The 19,733-nt window shown below is 31.9% G+C and overlaps 1 protein-coding gene across 1 annotated transcript in view; it reads left to right on the plus strand.

Moving 5' to 3' along the window:
• Positions 1-3,001: 3,001 nt before the first annotated feature.
• LOC123699485 (neurexin-1) overlaps positions 3,002-19,733 on the plus strand; it is a 94,796-nt gene continuing 78,064 nt past the window's right edge. Inside the window, exons 1-2 of the mRNA XM_045646432.1 lie at positions 3,002-3,152; positions 14,916-15,306. Coding sequence (XP_045502388.1) covers positions 14,977-15,306 — 330 coding nt within the window. The 5' untranslated portion in view covers positions 3,002-3,152; positions 14,916-14,976. The remainder of the gene's footprint in view (positions 3,153-14,915; positions 15,307-19,733) is intronic.

Here is a 19,733-nt window from a genome sequence, read left to right on the forward strand (position 1 = left end):
CAAGGAAACACATTTGGCGCCAATGACGCCTCTTGTTGAAAGTTGCGAGTGCGTTAACCTCTAGACTAAAGACTTAGCGACTTGTACAAACTTCCCTCGCACCCTTGTTACGTACCTATTGTAGACGCCATAACTCATCAATGGGGAACTATGAAGTATGTGCCCCTACTCTAGGGTAACCATCAACAAGGAAAATATGGGCATGGCCAACTTGACGCGAAGTAACTCGTAGGTTATATTCTCTACTCTACGAAGAAAACTTATTAGCCACGAATGAATATCGTCAATTTAAACTCTGCATCCTATCACCTATGCTTGCGGATTTCTATCGTACCTACTCTGCTTTCTACGGATACGGATGAATGAATGAGTGTATGTTTGTTATTCTTTCTCGCAAAAACCACTGAATGGATTTTAATGGTTAATTACTAGGTAGTGATGTAGCTTATGTACCATAATAACACAAAAACTGTAGAAATTCTTGCTTTTAACCGCGTTCATCCGCGGGTGAAACTGCGCAGCACAGCTAATAAAAATTGTGTAACATGATTGTTGAATCCTTATTCCTTTAAAATAGTTTACTGTGCAGAGGCGAAAATATTGTTTCTGAAAGAGGCTACACGCTTTTAAACTTCTGAGTGCAACGCGAAGTTAGCAAAAATATACATAAGTGTTGAGAATTGAGATGAATGTATAACGTATGTGATGTGTCTGAAAAACGACCTTATATAAATTAAAAGCGAATGTTCCCAGTTACATCGGAGGATTAACCTTTTATATTATACTAGCTTACCGCCCGCGGCTTCGCCCGCTTTCTCTAAAACCTAATAAATTATATACTAAAACCTTCCTCTTGAATCACTCCTTCTATTAAAAAAAAACCGCATCAAAATCCGTTGCGTACTTTTAAAGATTTAAGCATACAAAGGGATATAGGGACATAACTAGGGACAGAGAAAGCGACTTTGTTTTATACTATGTAGTGATTTTTAATGATATCGGATCTTCGCAAGTAACTATAAGTATTATACTTAGATTTTCATGCATACAAACAAAGAGAAAATTAACTGGGCACAATATCAAGATCAGTAGGAAGGTATGTTATAATTTTTAGTATTGAATCCCTACTAGTAATATTATAAATGCGAAAGTAACTCTGTCTGCCTGTTACGCTTTCCCGCTTAAACCTTTCAACCGATTTTGATGAAATTTGGCACAGACAATCTTTAGACCCCGAGAAAGAACATAGGCTACATTTTATTGTGAAATATGTACCACGGGTGAAGCCGTACCGGGGCAGACCGCTAGTTAGGTTATAAAAATTTACAGATGTAGAGCATCTTTTTATCTGTTGATAACATTTTTAACGAGGTTTCCTAAACGCTTAAAGTTCGTATTTCCTAGTGGGTAAGATATAATTAAAAGGAAGGCCTGAATATGGGAATAAAGAAAAAGGTAATTGGGTAAGAAAAATAATACCATTTATTGGAAATAAAAAAAAAATAACGATACAAAAATCCTTTATTCAACTCTTTTCATATTTTTTTTCTAAATTTCTTTCTTTCTAATATCGCAAGTACTTAAAAGGAAGGAATTATAATGAATATAACTATAAAGAATAAAGCACAAAGCAAGTACACGGTGCATAGAAATCTCAACGTAACGACTCTAGGAACTATTATACTAAATGTGGAATCTTGGGTGTAATTTAATATATTACACTAGATTTCCGCCCGCGGCTTCGCCCGCGTTTGCAAAGGAAAACCCGCATAGTTCCCGTTCCCGTGGGATTTCCGGGATAAAAACTATCCTATGTGTTAATCCAAGTTACCCTCTATATGTGTGCTAAATTTCATTGTAATCGGTTCAGTTTTTTACGTGAAAGAGTAACAAACATCCATACAAACTGTCGCATTTATAATATTAGTAGGATTCAATAAACATTTGAAGACCTTTTGAAAAATATTTTTTTTTTATTTCAGCCATAATAATTGAGCTATGGGAGAATTACAGAAGTTTCAATTTCACGTTTTATTGTACAAAAAAGAAACTTTCCAGATACCTCTAGCACAAAATGTTTTTCTTTCGAATAAGTACCCAAGAATACATAATCAAAATGTTTACCACACATCGTCCAAACAACAATGGCAATTAAAACCACAATCTCATATAATAATTTAAATCATTACCCACTAAGTACCCCTAGCTAAGTCACCACAATAATTTTTCAAACTGGTGTTTTTTATCTATAATATTATTACAACACAAAGTCTTTTTCCAGGCTAATTACTCGTCATAAACACAAAAGCAGTCGTCTCTCGAAGCCGAGACGGTTGGTCACATAGCTTATCATTCCTTATGCAGTTCCAAAAAGGCATTGTTCATGAGAATCAACGTTTTCTTTCCGATCACTCGTCCGAGTATTAAACTTTTATTTTCTGTGAAATATTGCTCGAGAAGACATACATTGATGGTTGTAAGTCAACACGGTATGGTTGTGAGGAAACCAGCGAGCAATGGATTGGTCATACAGTGGTATGGTTTGTTTCACGGCAAGGTGACGCTGAACGTTACAAAGTGTGTGCCTTTTGTCTGAATTAAGGTGCGGTTACGTTAACAAGAAAACACAAGTTTGCGAATCAATTGTTTTGTATAAACAACGTTTTCGTATAGTCTATTTAGTTAAAAACATGTTGTTAGTGAAATAAGAAAATTATCTTAGCAATATAAACTTGAAATGATTAGTAACAGATGTTTATTAAGATATCCTAGTTAGGTAAAACTTCGATGTAGAGCGATAGAGTATTCAGATAGCTTCGAACAACTCGTTAATTACATCCACGTGCTTTTCCATTTTTCAATATCGTGTGATGTCCAATAGCAAATCTTATCCTAAAGCTGAAAATATTCTCAGCTCGTCGTAATGCAACAGCACCTTAACCGTAGGGCGGGTTGCGCGCGCACACAGCCGCCATTTCTGCCTGCAGTCGGTTTGAGCGCGTCCATCGCGCGCCATGCGTCCAAAAACATAACAAAATTACATAATTCAACCCCTCATATTCTTTTAATTTCAACACTAACAGTGCATACCGTGACTCTAGTGAAGTGTTCGCAATATTTTGTACAGTTCATGACAACGGTCCATGGAAAACGTACGTATGTACTATGTACTATAATTGTATGTAGATAGATAATACTACAGCGTAATGTTCTGTGTAGTCTGTAGTTACTAGTTCGCTACGTTCATGTATGCGATTTTCAAATTCAGATTATCATGTTTCAGTTTTGTATTGCTTGCTTCAGTCAGAGGCTCAGAGTAAAAATGATTCGCTTTTCGTTTGCTTTTTATTGATTTTTACTTGAACGTTATATTAGAATTTTCATTATCTGTGACTAATTATGACAGTAGATGGGAACAGCAACAGAATATAAGCCTATTACGAGTAACTTAGAGGCTTATAAAAGTTTGTAACGATGGCGCTATCCTTTTCTCTTGGCCTTGTTAAAGGGTGGTGTGGTGTCATTCTGTGTAAAAATAACAGTTTTAAGCATTTCATTAATTTATATATGAATACATATTGATGATACTTGTGATGATAATTAAACTAAAATATACAAAAAAAATTACATACACTACTAACTATTTGTTACCTACTTACTAATAAATACTGTTTAATAACTATGACGTATTTTAAATAAAGGCTTCTTACAACATTTTCTTTTGCGCACATATAAAGATGTTAGCCATCGTAGTGGCTCTACACTCCTTAAGGCTGCGTCCACACCGAGCTACAAAGAGCAATAACCGTTTGGTGCAGCAATAATCAAAGGATAAAAGTTCATGATATGGAAATTGGATTGCGGTCTCACTATCGCCGAAACGTTCGCTGATTATAGCTCTGTGTGGACGGAGCATTGAACCAACGTACATACTTGGGTTGAAAATGAGTGTTCATGATTTAGTTTGTTAATTCTTTAAGATTGAAGAAAAAGAAGATTTTTTCATAACCACTATGAATAGTAATGCATATAATATGTATAGGTTAATTTATTATTTAGTAATATAATATTATATTTAAGTAATTAACATTATTTTTAAAATACACGATTGCAAGTAACAATACTATAACACGTACGATTTCAATGATATTTCACGCTTACAATATATATTTAATGCATTTCGAAGTTATGCTCTACACTCTATATGTAGTTATTTTTCCTTTATTGAATAAATTATTACCTACATATCATATGTTAACTTTATATAAAAGCAAGGAAACGGTTGACAGCTAAGCGATCACTGCCGCCCATGAGCAATCTCAAAGCTACGGGTTTTGAAAAGCTGTACCCGGCTTTTATAATATACTAGCGGTCCGCCCCGGCTTCGCCCGTGGTACATATTAACGTTTTCTCTACATAAGAACCATCCTCGTACTTCAAGGAATATAATAAAAAAAGAATTATCGAAATCGGTTCAGCCGTTCTCGAGTTATGGAATTACAACGAAAAGTGGCATTGATTTTTATATATTAGAATAGGCCGCAGTTGCGTTGTTCCTCTTATCATTAAGTAATACATTATTATCATATACAGAAATCACAAAGCACAACACAAATGGAAAGTAGAAATATGTCTACTATATTCAAAAAAAATATCATGTCACGTATCCGATGTATGTAATGTATCTCGATACATTACATAGATTCTCGAATCTTACATGAAAATTGGCCCTCTTTATCACCGCAGTTAAACATTTCCGACAATAATACTTCAAATGGAATTAAAATGATTTATTGGAACGTGTTCTATTTCGCGAGCGGCGAGCTGCACTTGCAACAATTCTAACAATTCACATGCAATTCCTCTATTCCCAACAGGAATGCTTATAGAAAGCGCCTTGGGTCAAACGCGAATTGAATTCCATCTGCGGAATCCAATAAAGGTTTTTATGAATTAAAGCCTTTGTTGCGACTTCTATAGAATATAGTTTTGTTTAAAGGTATTTGCGATGCGATTGTTTCGCGCGCCTCGACTGTACTCAAGTGTGCGGGTGATGAAAAAAGATAATATTAGAGTTATATCGGATTGTCTCACTTCACTTGCTCTATAACTAGCTGACGAATGAGATTGCATTTCAGCACGCAATATATTGGTCGAGTTTAAAATCAAACTCTACTTAAGTATAGCTGTTATTTTGAAAACTTTAATATGAATTTAATAAGGACAATACAAGGACACACATTAGGTACACAGTTTAATTATCTAGTTTATACAGATTATTTTTAAGTTTATTATTAAGGAAGAGTCTTAATAAATATTTTTATTTGTTATACTACTGCTGGTTCAGTAAATGCTTATTATTTATAAAACAAATTCTCTTTCAAGAAGGTCCCTTAATCTACATTTGAAATTCTGATGATACTTTAAATATCTCGTCTTCGAAGTGTTTGATATTGTAATAATAATATTTGTCAGAATAACATAGCTTCTGTTTATTATATTATATGTTCGTTTGCTTATTATAGATTCAATATAAAAACGTTATAACTTTGAGACAATTAATTTCAAAATTCTTTATCTGTATCTGTAAGGCAAAATAGTAGAGTATAATTAATTACATAATCAAAATACCAATTACTTTTTCAATGTAGTACCTAAGTCATTTAATGTTCAGATGTCTCTACAATAATTACTAGTTAAAAATTAACATAATTAGATCAAAGACAAGTAATGTTAGATCTAAAATATTAAGTACGATGATTAAACTGTCTGTCTACCTCAAATCTAAATGTAGAGACAAGAAGACGTACTATAGAACTGCCAAGTAGAGTTATTTATGATATAAATTTTAGACACGCAAGGCATTACGCACTACCGTCTGCGGTTTGTCAGAGGAAGGGAAATATTTCCGTCAAATTTCATCGGCTTTTGTGTGTGTTATATTAATAGATATTATTTAGCTAAACAATATTATTTCTTTATCCTTTCGTTTACTCCTGGTACAAATTAGGGTCTCTAGTTCTCTACCTCAGAGATTATTAATCACATAATAAATAAAAACGAACAAATTCTTCATATACACAGACACTTATAACAAACATGTTAATTTGCCATAGATACGGTGTATACTTTCAAATAAAATGATCTGTCACTAGAAACAGATAATCCAACTTATTTTTTAAAAGCTAAAATTTTTGCAAATACTTAAATTTTACGGCATTGGCACAAAAAAGTTACTGAATCGGCTAGCTTTTACGTACATTACAGCGGTTCTAAGGCTCTAAATGTATCCCGCAGGAGCTGTTAATTTTTCCAGGACAACAAGCATAATATGTAACTTCCCGGGTTCCAAACCATAAACTCCAAATGCGAAAATCACATCGACTCCTTTTTAAAAAGAGAAAAGATTTTTTATTAAGAAAAAAAACCAGTATGGTCATGATTTTTATGTCAATTGATATCTTTACTTTATTTATGTGATTTACCCTACTATATATTATATTACCTACTATAATAAATACTATTTATACTAAATGAATAAATCTGAAGTCGCTGTTCTTTGTTCACTAAAAACCGCTGAAGCCTTTTATAAAATATTCTCGGTATAAAGACAAAGTGAAGTCGTGGATGAAGACCAGTAATATAATAAACAATGATAGCTTTTATATTGATGAATTTCCATTTGATCCATTTTTATACTATACTTACAGTCTACACTAAAGGTATTAAAATGGATAACTTATACCTATTGTTACATAATATAATTTGAAATAGTATCTACATGTAGTTTTTTTTTGATAACCTTGTCATCATAATAATTATAATATAGGTAGGTAACAAACGGATAAAGAGATTTTCCGCTAAACTGAAACTAATTTCAGCAGATAATCCGGCAAATTTATATTCACGATTATTCGACGTAAAGGAGTTGTAATACCGCTGTGGTTACTAAGTAACTTGTGCCTAAACCAAACTTAGATTACTTCACGCTAAGTAAATCTTAATAAACTGATCAAGACTCAAGTCCTATTTTATACTAAGTAAACCTTTTTACGGGGTTAATTCTTAATTGGATAACATTTTCCTAAGACTTAAAAAAAATATATTTATAGTGCGTCCATTTGACTCTTATGTTTACACGCCTAAACTCCTGAACGGATGTGGGTGGATTTTGATAAACAGATAGTTGAAAGTTGAAACCTTGACATAGCCTTTGTATAGCAGACGACTATCGATAAGGTTAAGTGCACTCGAACAAGTGGGCGGAATACTTGTATATAAGTCTTCAGTTTTTTATTTCACGTGTTTTAATTTTTGTAATAATGCACATAATATTATATCCTACACAACGAATCATACATATATAAGGTAGATTAAGAGAAACTTAAATTATTAAGTCTCAGCACAAATATCCAGTAATAGATAGTAATATGCATTTAACTACCATAAAACACTGCTACTTCAAAACTACTACATCGTGAAGCACCTAGCCATGTTTAAAATAAATCTCCAATAAACTAGGTTATAATAGTTGAGAATAACTTGGGATTAAATTCCGTAGCGGGAATGTGGAATCTCAGCGTGAGTTCAGAATCGTCCACTGTTTGTGAATTCCGTTGGAAAATTGCCGAAGTATAGTTTTAGTAAGAGCTTTGCAGTTTGGAGACGATTGTTTAAGATAATGCCGTTAGCTACGGCGCGGTTGATACCATCTATGATCCGTATTGGTTTATTATTATTTGGTGTAGCAATTGCGGGAGTTGTTACAGGGAATTTCTCATCGTTGATTGTAGATAAAAAAGATTTATACTGACTTTGAAAATCCGTCGTATCTCTGAGTGGTAGAGAAAGTTCTGATCGTATGATTTCAGTTTGCACTTGTATATTTTTTTGCGTTAATTGTCATCAAAAAGTATTAGCGTTTTTTATGTTAAATCTAGGTACATATTTAGGTAAAAAGAAAAACAGTTAATTTAATACTCTTTACTTACGGAACAAAAGGTTAATATATAATAATGTTTACAGAATTACAATGTCCAACAGGCAACTTTCAAGATGTTTGAGCGTACATATGAGCCCTTTGATGTCTGTAAGGTTAAGGCGGTGGGGACGTACAACATACAACTTTTGAGTTAGTAATTATTTAGTTACAATGTTGGCTTTACCGTTTCGTAATATATTCATATTTATGTTAGTAGGAATTATATATTGTATAGATTATGTATTTTAAAAGGTTAAGTAGTGAGGAAAATCGTAATAAGGTGACTAAGTATAAAGTCTTTGTTGAAAATTACACGATATTTCATTCATGTTAAAGATACAAATATATAAAAACACGCCCTATGTATACAGGATGTGTCATTAATCATCAAAACACTGTAATTTTACAAACACACTACAATCGGGGCCAATACTTCCATTTCGATATTCATGTAGTTTCGGATTTAGCTCGGAAAGCCCACTCCAATAATTCATCCTGTATATTATTTTATACCGTTCTAACTTCACGGAATATTTAATCTGGCACGTTTTCCCAAATAACACAATGGAACATTCCTTTGACGTGTTCCTACTTTAGATTAATTATCACTGCTCTGAATGAGGCCTTTTATTTCAATTTAAAAGCATTTGAGAATAATTTTGCCAGCTCGCGTGCCTTATGAATTCTGCTTTCATCTTATTCTATAAATATCATAATTATAAATACGTTAATTGCGAAAATGAATTTTAAATTAAAAATGTGTTGATGATATAAAATGTCGAACGACTAGTGAATAGTTTATTAGATAATTAACAATTCAAATTTCGAATCAATTACATTAATTAATTTTTTACAAACAAATTTGAAAGTAGACAGACAGACACTATTTAATATGTATTTCAATTATTTTTACAAAAATTATTCACAGTTGTTAGTAAGTTTTTCAAATGTTAGCCAAGAAAGTATAAGCACAAGGGAATAACTATTTTACAAAAATGTCACATCAAATATATTCAAAATGAAACTTTTGCAACTTTCCCGTAAAGGTTTTATCGAGAACTTGGTTAAAATATTATAAAGTAGAAAGTTTTGCTCGCGGTTTTAAATTAAGATTTACTTATTGATTTTGTTTTATAAAATATAAAAAAATATGGTCTCCATTAATTTGTGGCTTTTAAAAAACAAATTAGCTTTACATTTATGACCATAACTATTCATTAAGAAAAAGTGAATTTGATTTTACTAAGAACCTAATTTGTTTAATTTTTAGCTTTATTATATTGCAATTTTATACAAAAATATAAGAATTTCCACGACAATACAAATGTTTTATTTATTTCCTCTGTTTATTATTACTATCTTAAATATTTAAAACCACTAATTTTACTCGATAATGTAACAGTTTTAACCAATGCGCAGTCTACGTCTCTCGTCTTTTCTTTGAAATGCCATGAGACGGCAACACCATAACATCATAACGAGCATAAAGAAATAGTTTCTCTATTCACATCTAAATAATAATCTGCCACAATCTCAACTACAAGTACTGGCACTCAAGTAGACTTGGCGACTCACTGAGGCCCACTCGAGTGAGAATCAAGATTTAGTTAGTGATTCCATTTAATACTTAGAGAAGTTTAAAGGTTAACATTTCGCTCCGTAAGTTCTATTTCAATGAACTGTAAAGTTGGAGGAAAAGGACTTCGCGAAAATGCACGTTTTTTGTTGAATTATGCGTGACTGAACTGTGTCAGTTGAGTTTAAACTAGACAGTAGCTATGTAATAACAGTGTTTTAATTAATTTTTAGTTTTTATACTTAATTTTGAAACAGAGAGAGATTTTTTGTAGTCCACGCCAGTTGTGCCTCGGGCGGAAAGCTAGTTATACAATATACATATATTATAAGACCATGCATAAAATCACTAGCCATTGCTGAAAAGTAAATTATAATGGAATAGTCGTCAAAGCTAATTGCGAAAATATAGATGTGGGGAAGGATTTTGTTACATAATATGTAATATGTAGTGATAACTAAATTATTAAAAAAAAAATACGTGTAGCACTCGGGGACTGCCGCGGTAAAGCTATTGCACAACAAGGCCTTCAAGCCACACCTCCGGGCCCGTCGGAGTGGGGAGCGTGAGGTTTTTTCGTTACGGAATTTCTCGATTCGGTCCCCGCGCTCAAGGCCCGCGATAGAAGCTATGCAATAGCTTAAAATTAAACGTAGGTAACTATACATATCATTTAAACAATCTATGATTACAAAAATTTATACGAAATGAAAAATTATACTGTCCTATCGAAATTATTTTCAATCTCGTTATTTTCAAGAGTTACATTTTGTGCAAGCGAAAAACTTAATGATAGGAAACGTGCATAATACCTATATATTTCCTGCGACTGCACTTAGACCTATTTCCCAGGAAGGCACGTACTAAGTTAGCTCCGAGGACATACTGCAGAGGTCTTTGTACCTCATCACTCGCTGCCTCTTGGCTTGTTTGAGAAAGGTGTTTGACTTTGGAGTTTTTTAGTGTTATTACGGAATTTTTTATTGTTCAGCGTGAATAGTTTGTGATATAAAATGGTTAGGGTTATTTGGTATGGAAATTATATGATGATGATTGATAAAAAGATACGATGTTTTTTTACTTTTAAATGCCTTTTCTTTAAGCTTCTTCTTATTTACCTATTTGAAAATATAAGAAATGAGAGGGGAAGAGATGCTCCTTTTGGTATAAGCATTATGAGTTGATGTTGCATTTAATTCAATTCATCAAAATCTGTAAAATATAAATACAATTATTATCTTGAATTATAATTTAATTCCACGTACAGTATAACGCTAAATACGACAGAGTTATAATCCCCTCGTGCAGCGCATACCCGTCCCTATTAATTACAATAGAAGTGTCAAAATTGTATGAAATGTTATATTTATACAATAATCGTGCATCTCAGAGACAGGCTATTATTCAGATGGAATCGGGCTTGCATGTGTAATGTAATCTCGTATATAAGATATTATCTTAGGCCTTAGCTATTTGCAGTTAATTATCTGTTTAACTAGGAATTTCATATAAATCGACAGTTAAAGCACGAAGGGTAAAAGATACCTACTTACCAAATATTCTTACGATACACAAAAAAATGGAATCGAAATCTTTAAAGCCCTTTAAGAACAATTTAGAATTCAAATCAAATTTCAAAATGCATTGAATTTTACAAATTGAAAATGCAATTAAAAATTATTTTTTTACAATTATAAAATAGTCGTTATTAATTTTAATCAAAAACCCTACTTATAAATGGTCGTTCATTTTATAAGAATTTTGTATAAGCAGAACTTTTTACGAAGTCTTAAGCTTACTTCAAAGCACTCTCTATCAAGTTTTTGCATTTTCTTGGCTACTTTTTGCCACAAATTACCGCATAATATTACCTTAATGTTGTTTTAATAACCTCTGTATGAGCTAAATGAAAACGATATTAAATTGATATCATTCTATATTTGATCTCTTTGATGAGTCGAAATGAAATATCTGTTTTATCTGTGGAAAAACATACATTATTAAAATAAATAAAATAGTTATGCCTTAATAAAATTGCAGAATCGATCATAAACAAAGTAATTTAAAAACAATTACGTAGTAGGTACGTAGTATAGATAAACCGTCATGTGGCATTATATTTAAGAAATCAAACGCCTATTGAAATTAGGTAGATTTGTATCGTATCACAGCTTGAGTCGATTCTAGGAATCATGAATTTCAATATTAATTCCAATTCAGGGTTAAAGGGTTTTCTATTACTTACTCATTTCAAATAGTCCATAATGTAATATAGGATACTTCAATATGCATTAGTGAATAAAATCTGTCCTTTGTATGTGAAAATAACCCGCCTCGACTAAGCTTCTATCTAATGTACCAATCGATATGAAAACAATATTCAAAAATGTCTGGTAATTTGAAATATTGAACAATATCTGTTATGCTTTATAATTTTTAATTTTTTTGGCTCCGATAAGACAAAAAAATTAAAAATAAATGTTGTTGAATTTTAATGAACTGTTATTATGTTTTATTTAACCTACAATAGTAGGTAATTTGGTAATAATCAACAGTTTAAGTAACAATAATATGCCTTTGTACAAATTATTGTGTACTGTAGAAAACCAATTGAATTATTACCCACTTCTCTGTCAGTTGTTACATGTAAAGGTCATGAATAAATGAAACAATAATTCAACTAAGCTTCTAGTTGTATTGTTTCGTACACAAATAAGCCTCTATTTTCATTAGAATTAGAATTAATGTGCTTCGGAAAATCGATACACGTGACATCGAAAATACGTACCTCTTGCTTGGTATAATTTGTATACATTTTCATTGAATCCTAATGTAATGAATATAAATTATACTGTTTTCAGTCATGTAGTACAACGATGTTTATATTCTCGAGAAAATTATTGTAGACAATATTCTTAATCATTTACATGAGTTTTAACATAATATAGATGAGCTGTAAAAATAAATATCCACATATTAATCTTTTATCATTTTAACAATAAAGGAACGTAATCTAGTTAAAACACCGTGAGAAAGTATCATGTTTCGAACATCTGCCTGCATATAGTTTCGTTTGTGAATGTTATTTTTAATATCCCTCACGTTTTATCAAAAGTTAACCTATTTGAAGTAAATGTTGTATTCAAAGATTAAGTAATTTTCCCTTTAAACGTTATTTAATATAAAGATGTTGAGGAAAATCTTCGTACGACAATATTTGTACTGTACCGGAAAATTTAAGAGCACCTTTGTAAACGATTTACGCGAATTATATTTGGAAAAATAATGTTGTCAGGAATATTACGGAACAAAATATCTAAGTAAAAAGGATAAAGATATAGGGATAATACAATTTGAGACCTTTTCAAAGATAAGCAATTTTAATTTTAACTTTTAGCACAGCTTTTAGTAATAACTAATAACTCTATAGGCTCTACGTTAAGTCACTACTACTTAAAACTAAAGTCACTCTTCTAGCTTACCTTCATATTTGAACCAGACGCAAGAACCTCCAATCTTTTCTGTCTATTACTCGAGTAATTAGAGTTTTAACGAATGAAAGATCTGTTTTAATCACTTTCCCATTGTGGATTAATTAAAAGCATTTCAAAAAACTAGCGCACGAGTACTTGAAAAATGGACAAAATGGTTGAATCAAGGGAGACGGTGCCAAGTTCGCGCCAGAACTTTCCGGCAACTACCTTCGTTAGGCTAAGTGATTAACTATGAATGTGACTCAAACTGTGGCCTATTTCAACACGTTTTCTTTTAGCGATTAAATTATTACGACGTGTCGGGTTAGTGTTCTTGACTGAACATACAAACAAGATGTGAATTAGAACGGGGAATTATTAATGTTGCCATGTGTACCTCCAACTGTTTGGCAAGAATAAGGATTTGTTCTGTCCGAAAACATTTAGGTTTATTTTCTTATTTGTAATGGAGGCAATAGAGCAGACGTCGAGTTACTTGATATAGTGATCTATGTCGGCTAAATCCACTCAATACCTAGGTATTAAGTGAGAGCCTTTGAGAAAACTTTACACTCTTTTCGTGAAAGTGCCTTAATTGTAATTGGGAAGTTTTGTTAGTCTATAATTATTTATCTATTTAGTCTCACTCACTCTTCAATTGTTAGAAATAAAAATACACTTATTTCATTTAGTGCTCAATCTGGTCAATGTATTAACATGCTTTGCTTATTAAGCGCATATAGGTACTTTTTGTTGGTATATTGGTAATTGGTATATTGACGGACGATATTTTTCAATTAAGATCTATGCACGGATTTTGAATAGTGGTTGGAAACTTTTACCTTTTACGACTCAGTATCATCTCAATTGTAAAAAGTAAAAAACGTGAAAATTTTCAATAAAACAACCACTTTAAAATTTTCAGCGTCCTGATTTTTAATAACGGTAAAACACTACCTCCATCTTTAAATATTTTGCTCAGAACAGCTATATTGAAGTAAAAACACTAGACTGAGATCTAGGAAGCGTTGTCTCGGCCTAGTTTGAGCCTCTTTTGTTACCTCGAGTGGCTTTTACCTGCAAAGCGTTTACTCCTTGCGAATTTTCTGAACATGGACCATGGCTATGTTTCTTCGCTTCTGTGTTTTAGTCTTGAGTAGCTCGATTTTGAGAATGTTTTTGTGCCTGTTTGAATGATTACATCATTAGATAGACTTTAATGTTATGTATTAACACGGTCGTTTCCTTATACTTACATACATTATACGTGGGTATAATGTATGTAAGTACGTACGTCACGTATCATATACGCACATTCTAAGTATCAAAATCTTCCCTTCTCACATTTACATGAATCCTTATTTTCCATGATAAATTTGTCTTAGAGTTGAAGTATAATTTTGAAATATGCCTACTACTATACTACAAATTCCTGCTACATAAAGAATATGACTAATAAATTGCCTTTTAAGCTGTTGGCAAATAAATCATCATGTAGTTTCACCGCTTGCTGATAGTGTCCCTGTCCCTGATAGCATATTTGACACGTTTTGACGTAAATTTTCATACATTAAAATTTCTCATTTAAACTGATATATCAGCTAAAGGAAACACATCAAGACACTTTGAGACCTATAATATTAATATAACTTTACTTTTCATTCAAAATAATGTATCAAAAGTAATTCTATATGTTTACTTTTAAGAAAAAAAATTACAATTTTCTCGAAAATACATCGAAACTTACAGATTATACAAGTTTCAACAAAATACTATAAAGAAATCTTTGCTCCTAACACAAGGGTAACAGCATAGAATATTTATTGTAACACGGTAACAGTTCAATTTATCAATGGAAATGTTTATTTATGTTCCTTTGTTGCAGGCAATCAAGAAATGAGACGTAAACGGCCACACTCATCGGGCGCCGCGTGGTGATCATAGCCATGTCCGTGGACGTCACGAAGATGCGTTACCTCCTATTTTGCCTCCTCTCTCTGTCACTCCACATAAACTTTGCGTTCGTTCTCGACAAACAGAATCCATACTCGCAGTTTAGGAAGTGGAACGCCGGCCTCAACGGCACATTGGAACTTGAGTTTAAAACGGACCAACCGAACGGTCTACTTTTGTACACGGACGACGGTGGCACTTACGACTTTTTCGAGTTAAAGCTAGTGAATGGTGCGTTGCGATTGAGGTACAATTTGGGCGGTGGTGCACAGATTATCACGGTTGGCAGCAATTTGAATGATGGCCACTGGCACAAAGTTCAGGTTAGTGTTACCTACTTGTATAATGTATATATTTGTTTTTAATGTATTTTAACAAACCTAAATGTCTTGACAAATTAAAGAATGACATTAAATTTAGTTAAAAGTTTCCTATATCTGGTTTTAGGTACTATTTTTTTAACATAATATGTTAAAGTACTTAACTCAACCCTCCTTTCAAATGTCTCATCATCAACATCATCATCAGTCCATATACGTTCCCACTGCTGGGACACGGGCCTCCTATACAGGTACAGGCCATAATCCACCACATTAAAATTCAAATGTCTCACATTCATTATTTTTAATCATTTACTTTTAAAGTTAATATAAAGTAAAAACATCGTTCCTGTAGCAGGATTCTCCTCAGTTAATGGCTCCACTCAATAAAGAGAAGGCTTTTTTTGCAAAACCGCAGTGACACACAGAATACTTAATTCGGTCGCGTCACAGTTTTTCCCCTTTTTGAACGTCTCATACGGATGTTCCGCATCATCTATCAAGTTGTTTCTACGTTTAAGCGGTAGATATGTTACCGTTTCAGGGTTTTTGGGAACATTGGTTCAAATACAAACCTTATTAATATAGAGTAAAAACTGTAAAAAGACGCGTAATATAATCAACAAACAAAAAAAAATATATCGAGAAATCTGATAATAAAATATTACCTAGTTATGAAAAAGTGAGGGGCGCTTTAAAATAGGTACCTACCAATAAACTCATCAAATTATTAAATAAAATAAAATAATTAAATTTTGAATTATTTTGAATTAAGTACAATAGTAATCTTCGAAAATCGTCTAATGGAGGTTGCATGCGATCATAAAAAGATTTAACAAGTGAATTACAAAAGAAAATTAATGGATTTGATGAATACTTACAATTCTATTGCTCCTTTTTACAGAATGACATGTTACGTTTGAAAAATCTTAAAGTACTTACAGCAAAAGTACCTCATAGTACTAAACTATGAATGTTTATTTTCTCATAACTTTCTCCCAAGACTTCATAACATCCTTCAGGCTTCAACAACTTTTTCAACTTAGGTACCTTAGAGTATATATACTATCTATAGAGTGCGAACAACCAAGTGGGAACAGTAGGCACAGGTGGGAACAACACGACGTTCCCGCCGCGAGCGCTCGCAGTCGTGGTTGAGTGCTCACGAAGTGCGTTGCTCTGGATTTTTTTTCATATTACGAATAAACATGGTGAAATGTGCTGTTCTATCTTGCAAAAACGATACTAGAAAATACACAAAATTGAAATCCACTATCACATTCCATCAGTAAGTCGATTGTTATACTTATTTTTATGAAAATAAATCTAGCATCGCGGGCGTGAAGGGTAGGTGAGAGGCGGACACGCGCAGGCTTGCTCGCGCGCCTCACTGCCGCCACGTGATCATAGTGATGTGACCTGACCAACGCTGTACTCGATATAAAGTTTACTAGAAGAACTATATTTTAACAAATTATTTATTTAACTTAAAATTTAAAACTCTTTTAAAAATGTATTATAAATATATTTGTGGTGTGTTTTGTATGATACACTTTCTAATATTATGAATGCGAATGTAAATGTAAAGTATGTAATGTTACGATATATTTTCTGAACCGCTAAATTGATTTTGAAGATTTTGATAGTAGAATGGATAAAATTAAATAAAAAAATTATTAATATTATTTATTAACTATATTATCATTTTAAATTATTAATTATTTTTATTTCTTAATATTTTTTACCATTTTTAAAACATTATTATTATGGTTTGATTTATTATTAAAGAAATAGCACTAAACCTGATCTTTTATTTTATTAACTTTATTATTTAAAAAGTACTCACGTTTTTCTGATATTCCAATTAAACATATTTTTTTAAAGTACTTATAATTAATACAAGAAAATTTCATATATCGCACCTTCGGTAGAACAAGGGCACAATTACAGTTTTTGCAATTTTACAGGAGAGCCATTTTAAGATATTTGTAGTACTTAATGTGGTCTAGCTATGATAATAATTTTTTTATGGTTGTTCTGCTTTGTATGACATAAACTATATACTATATTCTTTTAGGTGTATCGTTTACAAATATTAAAAACTGCTAGTTTTTTTTTAATAATATTTTTTTCTTATGTAGGTGTACATTTGTGCCCTTGTTCCACCAACAAGAAAATTAATTTGTAAATATGGCCATATCTAAAGCTTTAAGTTAATAATTTTGGAATGATAATAACGTGTTTTTTTGTATAAATGTTTTATTTTCTTAAACACTTTAGAAAGCCGCAGTACTTTATCACAAAAATAGAGATCAAAACTTACTAATCAGCCATTACACATCTTCAACAATCTGAAACTATTATGTTTCCTAGCAAAATTCTTTGGAATCGCTTTAAAAATTGGAATAATATTATATTAAGATAACAGAACAAGAAAGAATCATAATTCAATTCCTTGACATTAAATAATTCCTCCTTTTTCGTGGCATTTTTTATAAGGCTTATGTATTCTGCCGGAGTGCATATTGATATTGGGCCAGCTTTTTTTGCACGTTTTACATTCCAGAATGGACGGCATCGGCTTTATGCTGGGTCCCCTAATTTATGTATGATCGATTTTATAGGCAATGTGTTCACAGCAAAATAATACATTCCAAAAACAAATTTGAAAAAGAAAAATAATTATTTACGAATAAATATCTTACTAATATTATTATTTATTATGTAAACTCGAAAGTTTTTGAGGATAGGTTTGTGGGTGTGAGGGTATGTTTGTTGTATTTTGATTGGCAGTCCTGTCGTTTAAAAACTAACTTGTTTTTTTGCTCTCTACAGCAATTATCGGAATAAAATGTTACTTTTAAGACCATGGAGTATAACAAATCTTGGACAGACAAGGGCACAATTGTCTGAACGACTTTGTCCTCCCAATTTTTAAATCGTAAACTAGGCATAAGTGTGACAGATATGGCCTTGTCGTTCCAGAAATCAAAAACATTATAGGGCATATTTACATAAACGACGTTAGCGCTCCAAGTGACAGCTAGCTCAGTCCCCGCCGATGGCACAACTAACCAATGAGACTTTGTCTCGCCAAGAGAGAAACAAAATAGCGCCAAAATGACAACGCCACTATTTCAATCTGGCTGTTTTTTGTAGGAATTAAACGAATGTCTTTGTCCCTCCAGTTGAAAGGGCCTTTTTAAAGCATTTCTGCATATTTAAGTCATTTTGGCAATTTATGACAATTATGCCCTTGTTCTACCGAAGGTGCGATATAATATTTAATATTCAAATGGAATAAACAAACTTTATTCAGTTGGTAGACAAATTTAAAATTACATATTTATACTTTATTCGTATATTTTTCCTTTAATAACTTATTGAACATAAAATTTACTTATGATACATATTTATTTACATAACTTATCGACAGTTCAACACGCAATTGATACCTACCCATCCCTATTTGTCACACACACATCTATATAGTATCTATAGCTCATCTGCCTACGATGCGCAATAAGCAATTTGTGCAATACACTCGCTCTATACTATTGTAATATATACTCTAAGTTAGGTACCTACTTAATTGAATTTCAATATGGAATTAGGAAAGATTTTAAAAATACAAGTTGTCTATGGTCAATTATGCTCTACGCGCTGGTTTTATTATCGTTCTGAAATCTCTTAGTACATGTAAAGCTGTTGGATTACCAAAAATAAATAAATAAATAATTTAAATACTCACAGTAATATTAACTAATCACAATAAATAAATTTATTATGTTAAGCAAAGTTCGTTTTTATAAATAAAAGTATCGCATTTTATAAGTATAAAAATTTTGATGACTGGCAACCACGACGCCACGAAGAAAAAAAAAATGGAACATTAAAAAAAAAATTTGACACTTGATGCAATTTGTGTTTTCGCGGTTAATTCGAGTTCTATTTTAATAAATTGTAAATACGAATATGAATAATTAAGTACATATTAATAATTTTGAATTACTTTGTTTAACGATAGTTGCTAATATAAAATTTATATTATATAGTTAACTAGCGGTCTGCCCCGGCTTCGCCCGTGGTACATATTAACGTTTTCTCTACATAAGAACCATCCTCGTACTTCAAGGAATATAATAAAAAAAGAATTATCGAAATCGGTTCAGCCGTTCTCGAGTTATGGAATTACAACGAAAAGTGGCATTGATTTTTATATATTAGATTATTATTAAAGTTTTGTATCAATAACAATTATTCTTACCATTTAAAAAAATGATTAATGACTATTTGGTCGCTATATGTTTATTGAACTAAGCAATCAAAATATGAGGTACTTACCAATTTATTTTATTTTAGTGTCCTTTTGTACAAAATCAAATCTTCATAGTCATATAATTCACAAATTACTTAATTTCCTAATTACT

This window comes from Colias croceus, chromosome 18 (genome assembly GCF_905220415.1).
Source record: "Colias croceus chromosome 18, ilColCroc2.1".
NCBI lineage: Eukaryota > Metazoa > Arthropoda > Insecta > Lepidoptera > Pieridae > Colias > Colias croceus.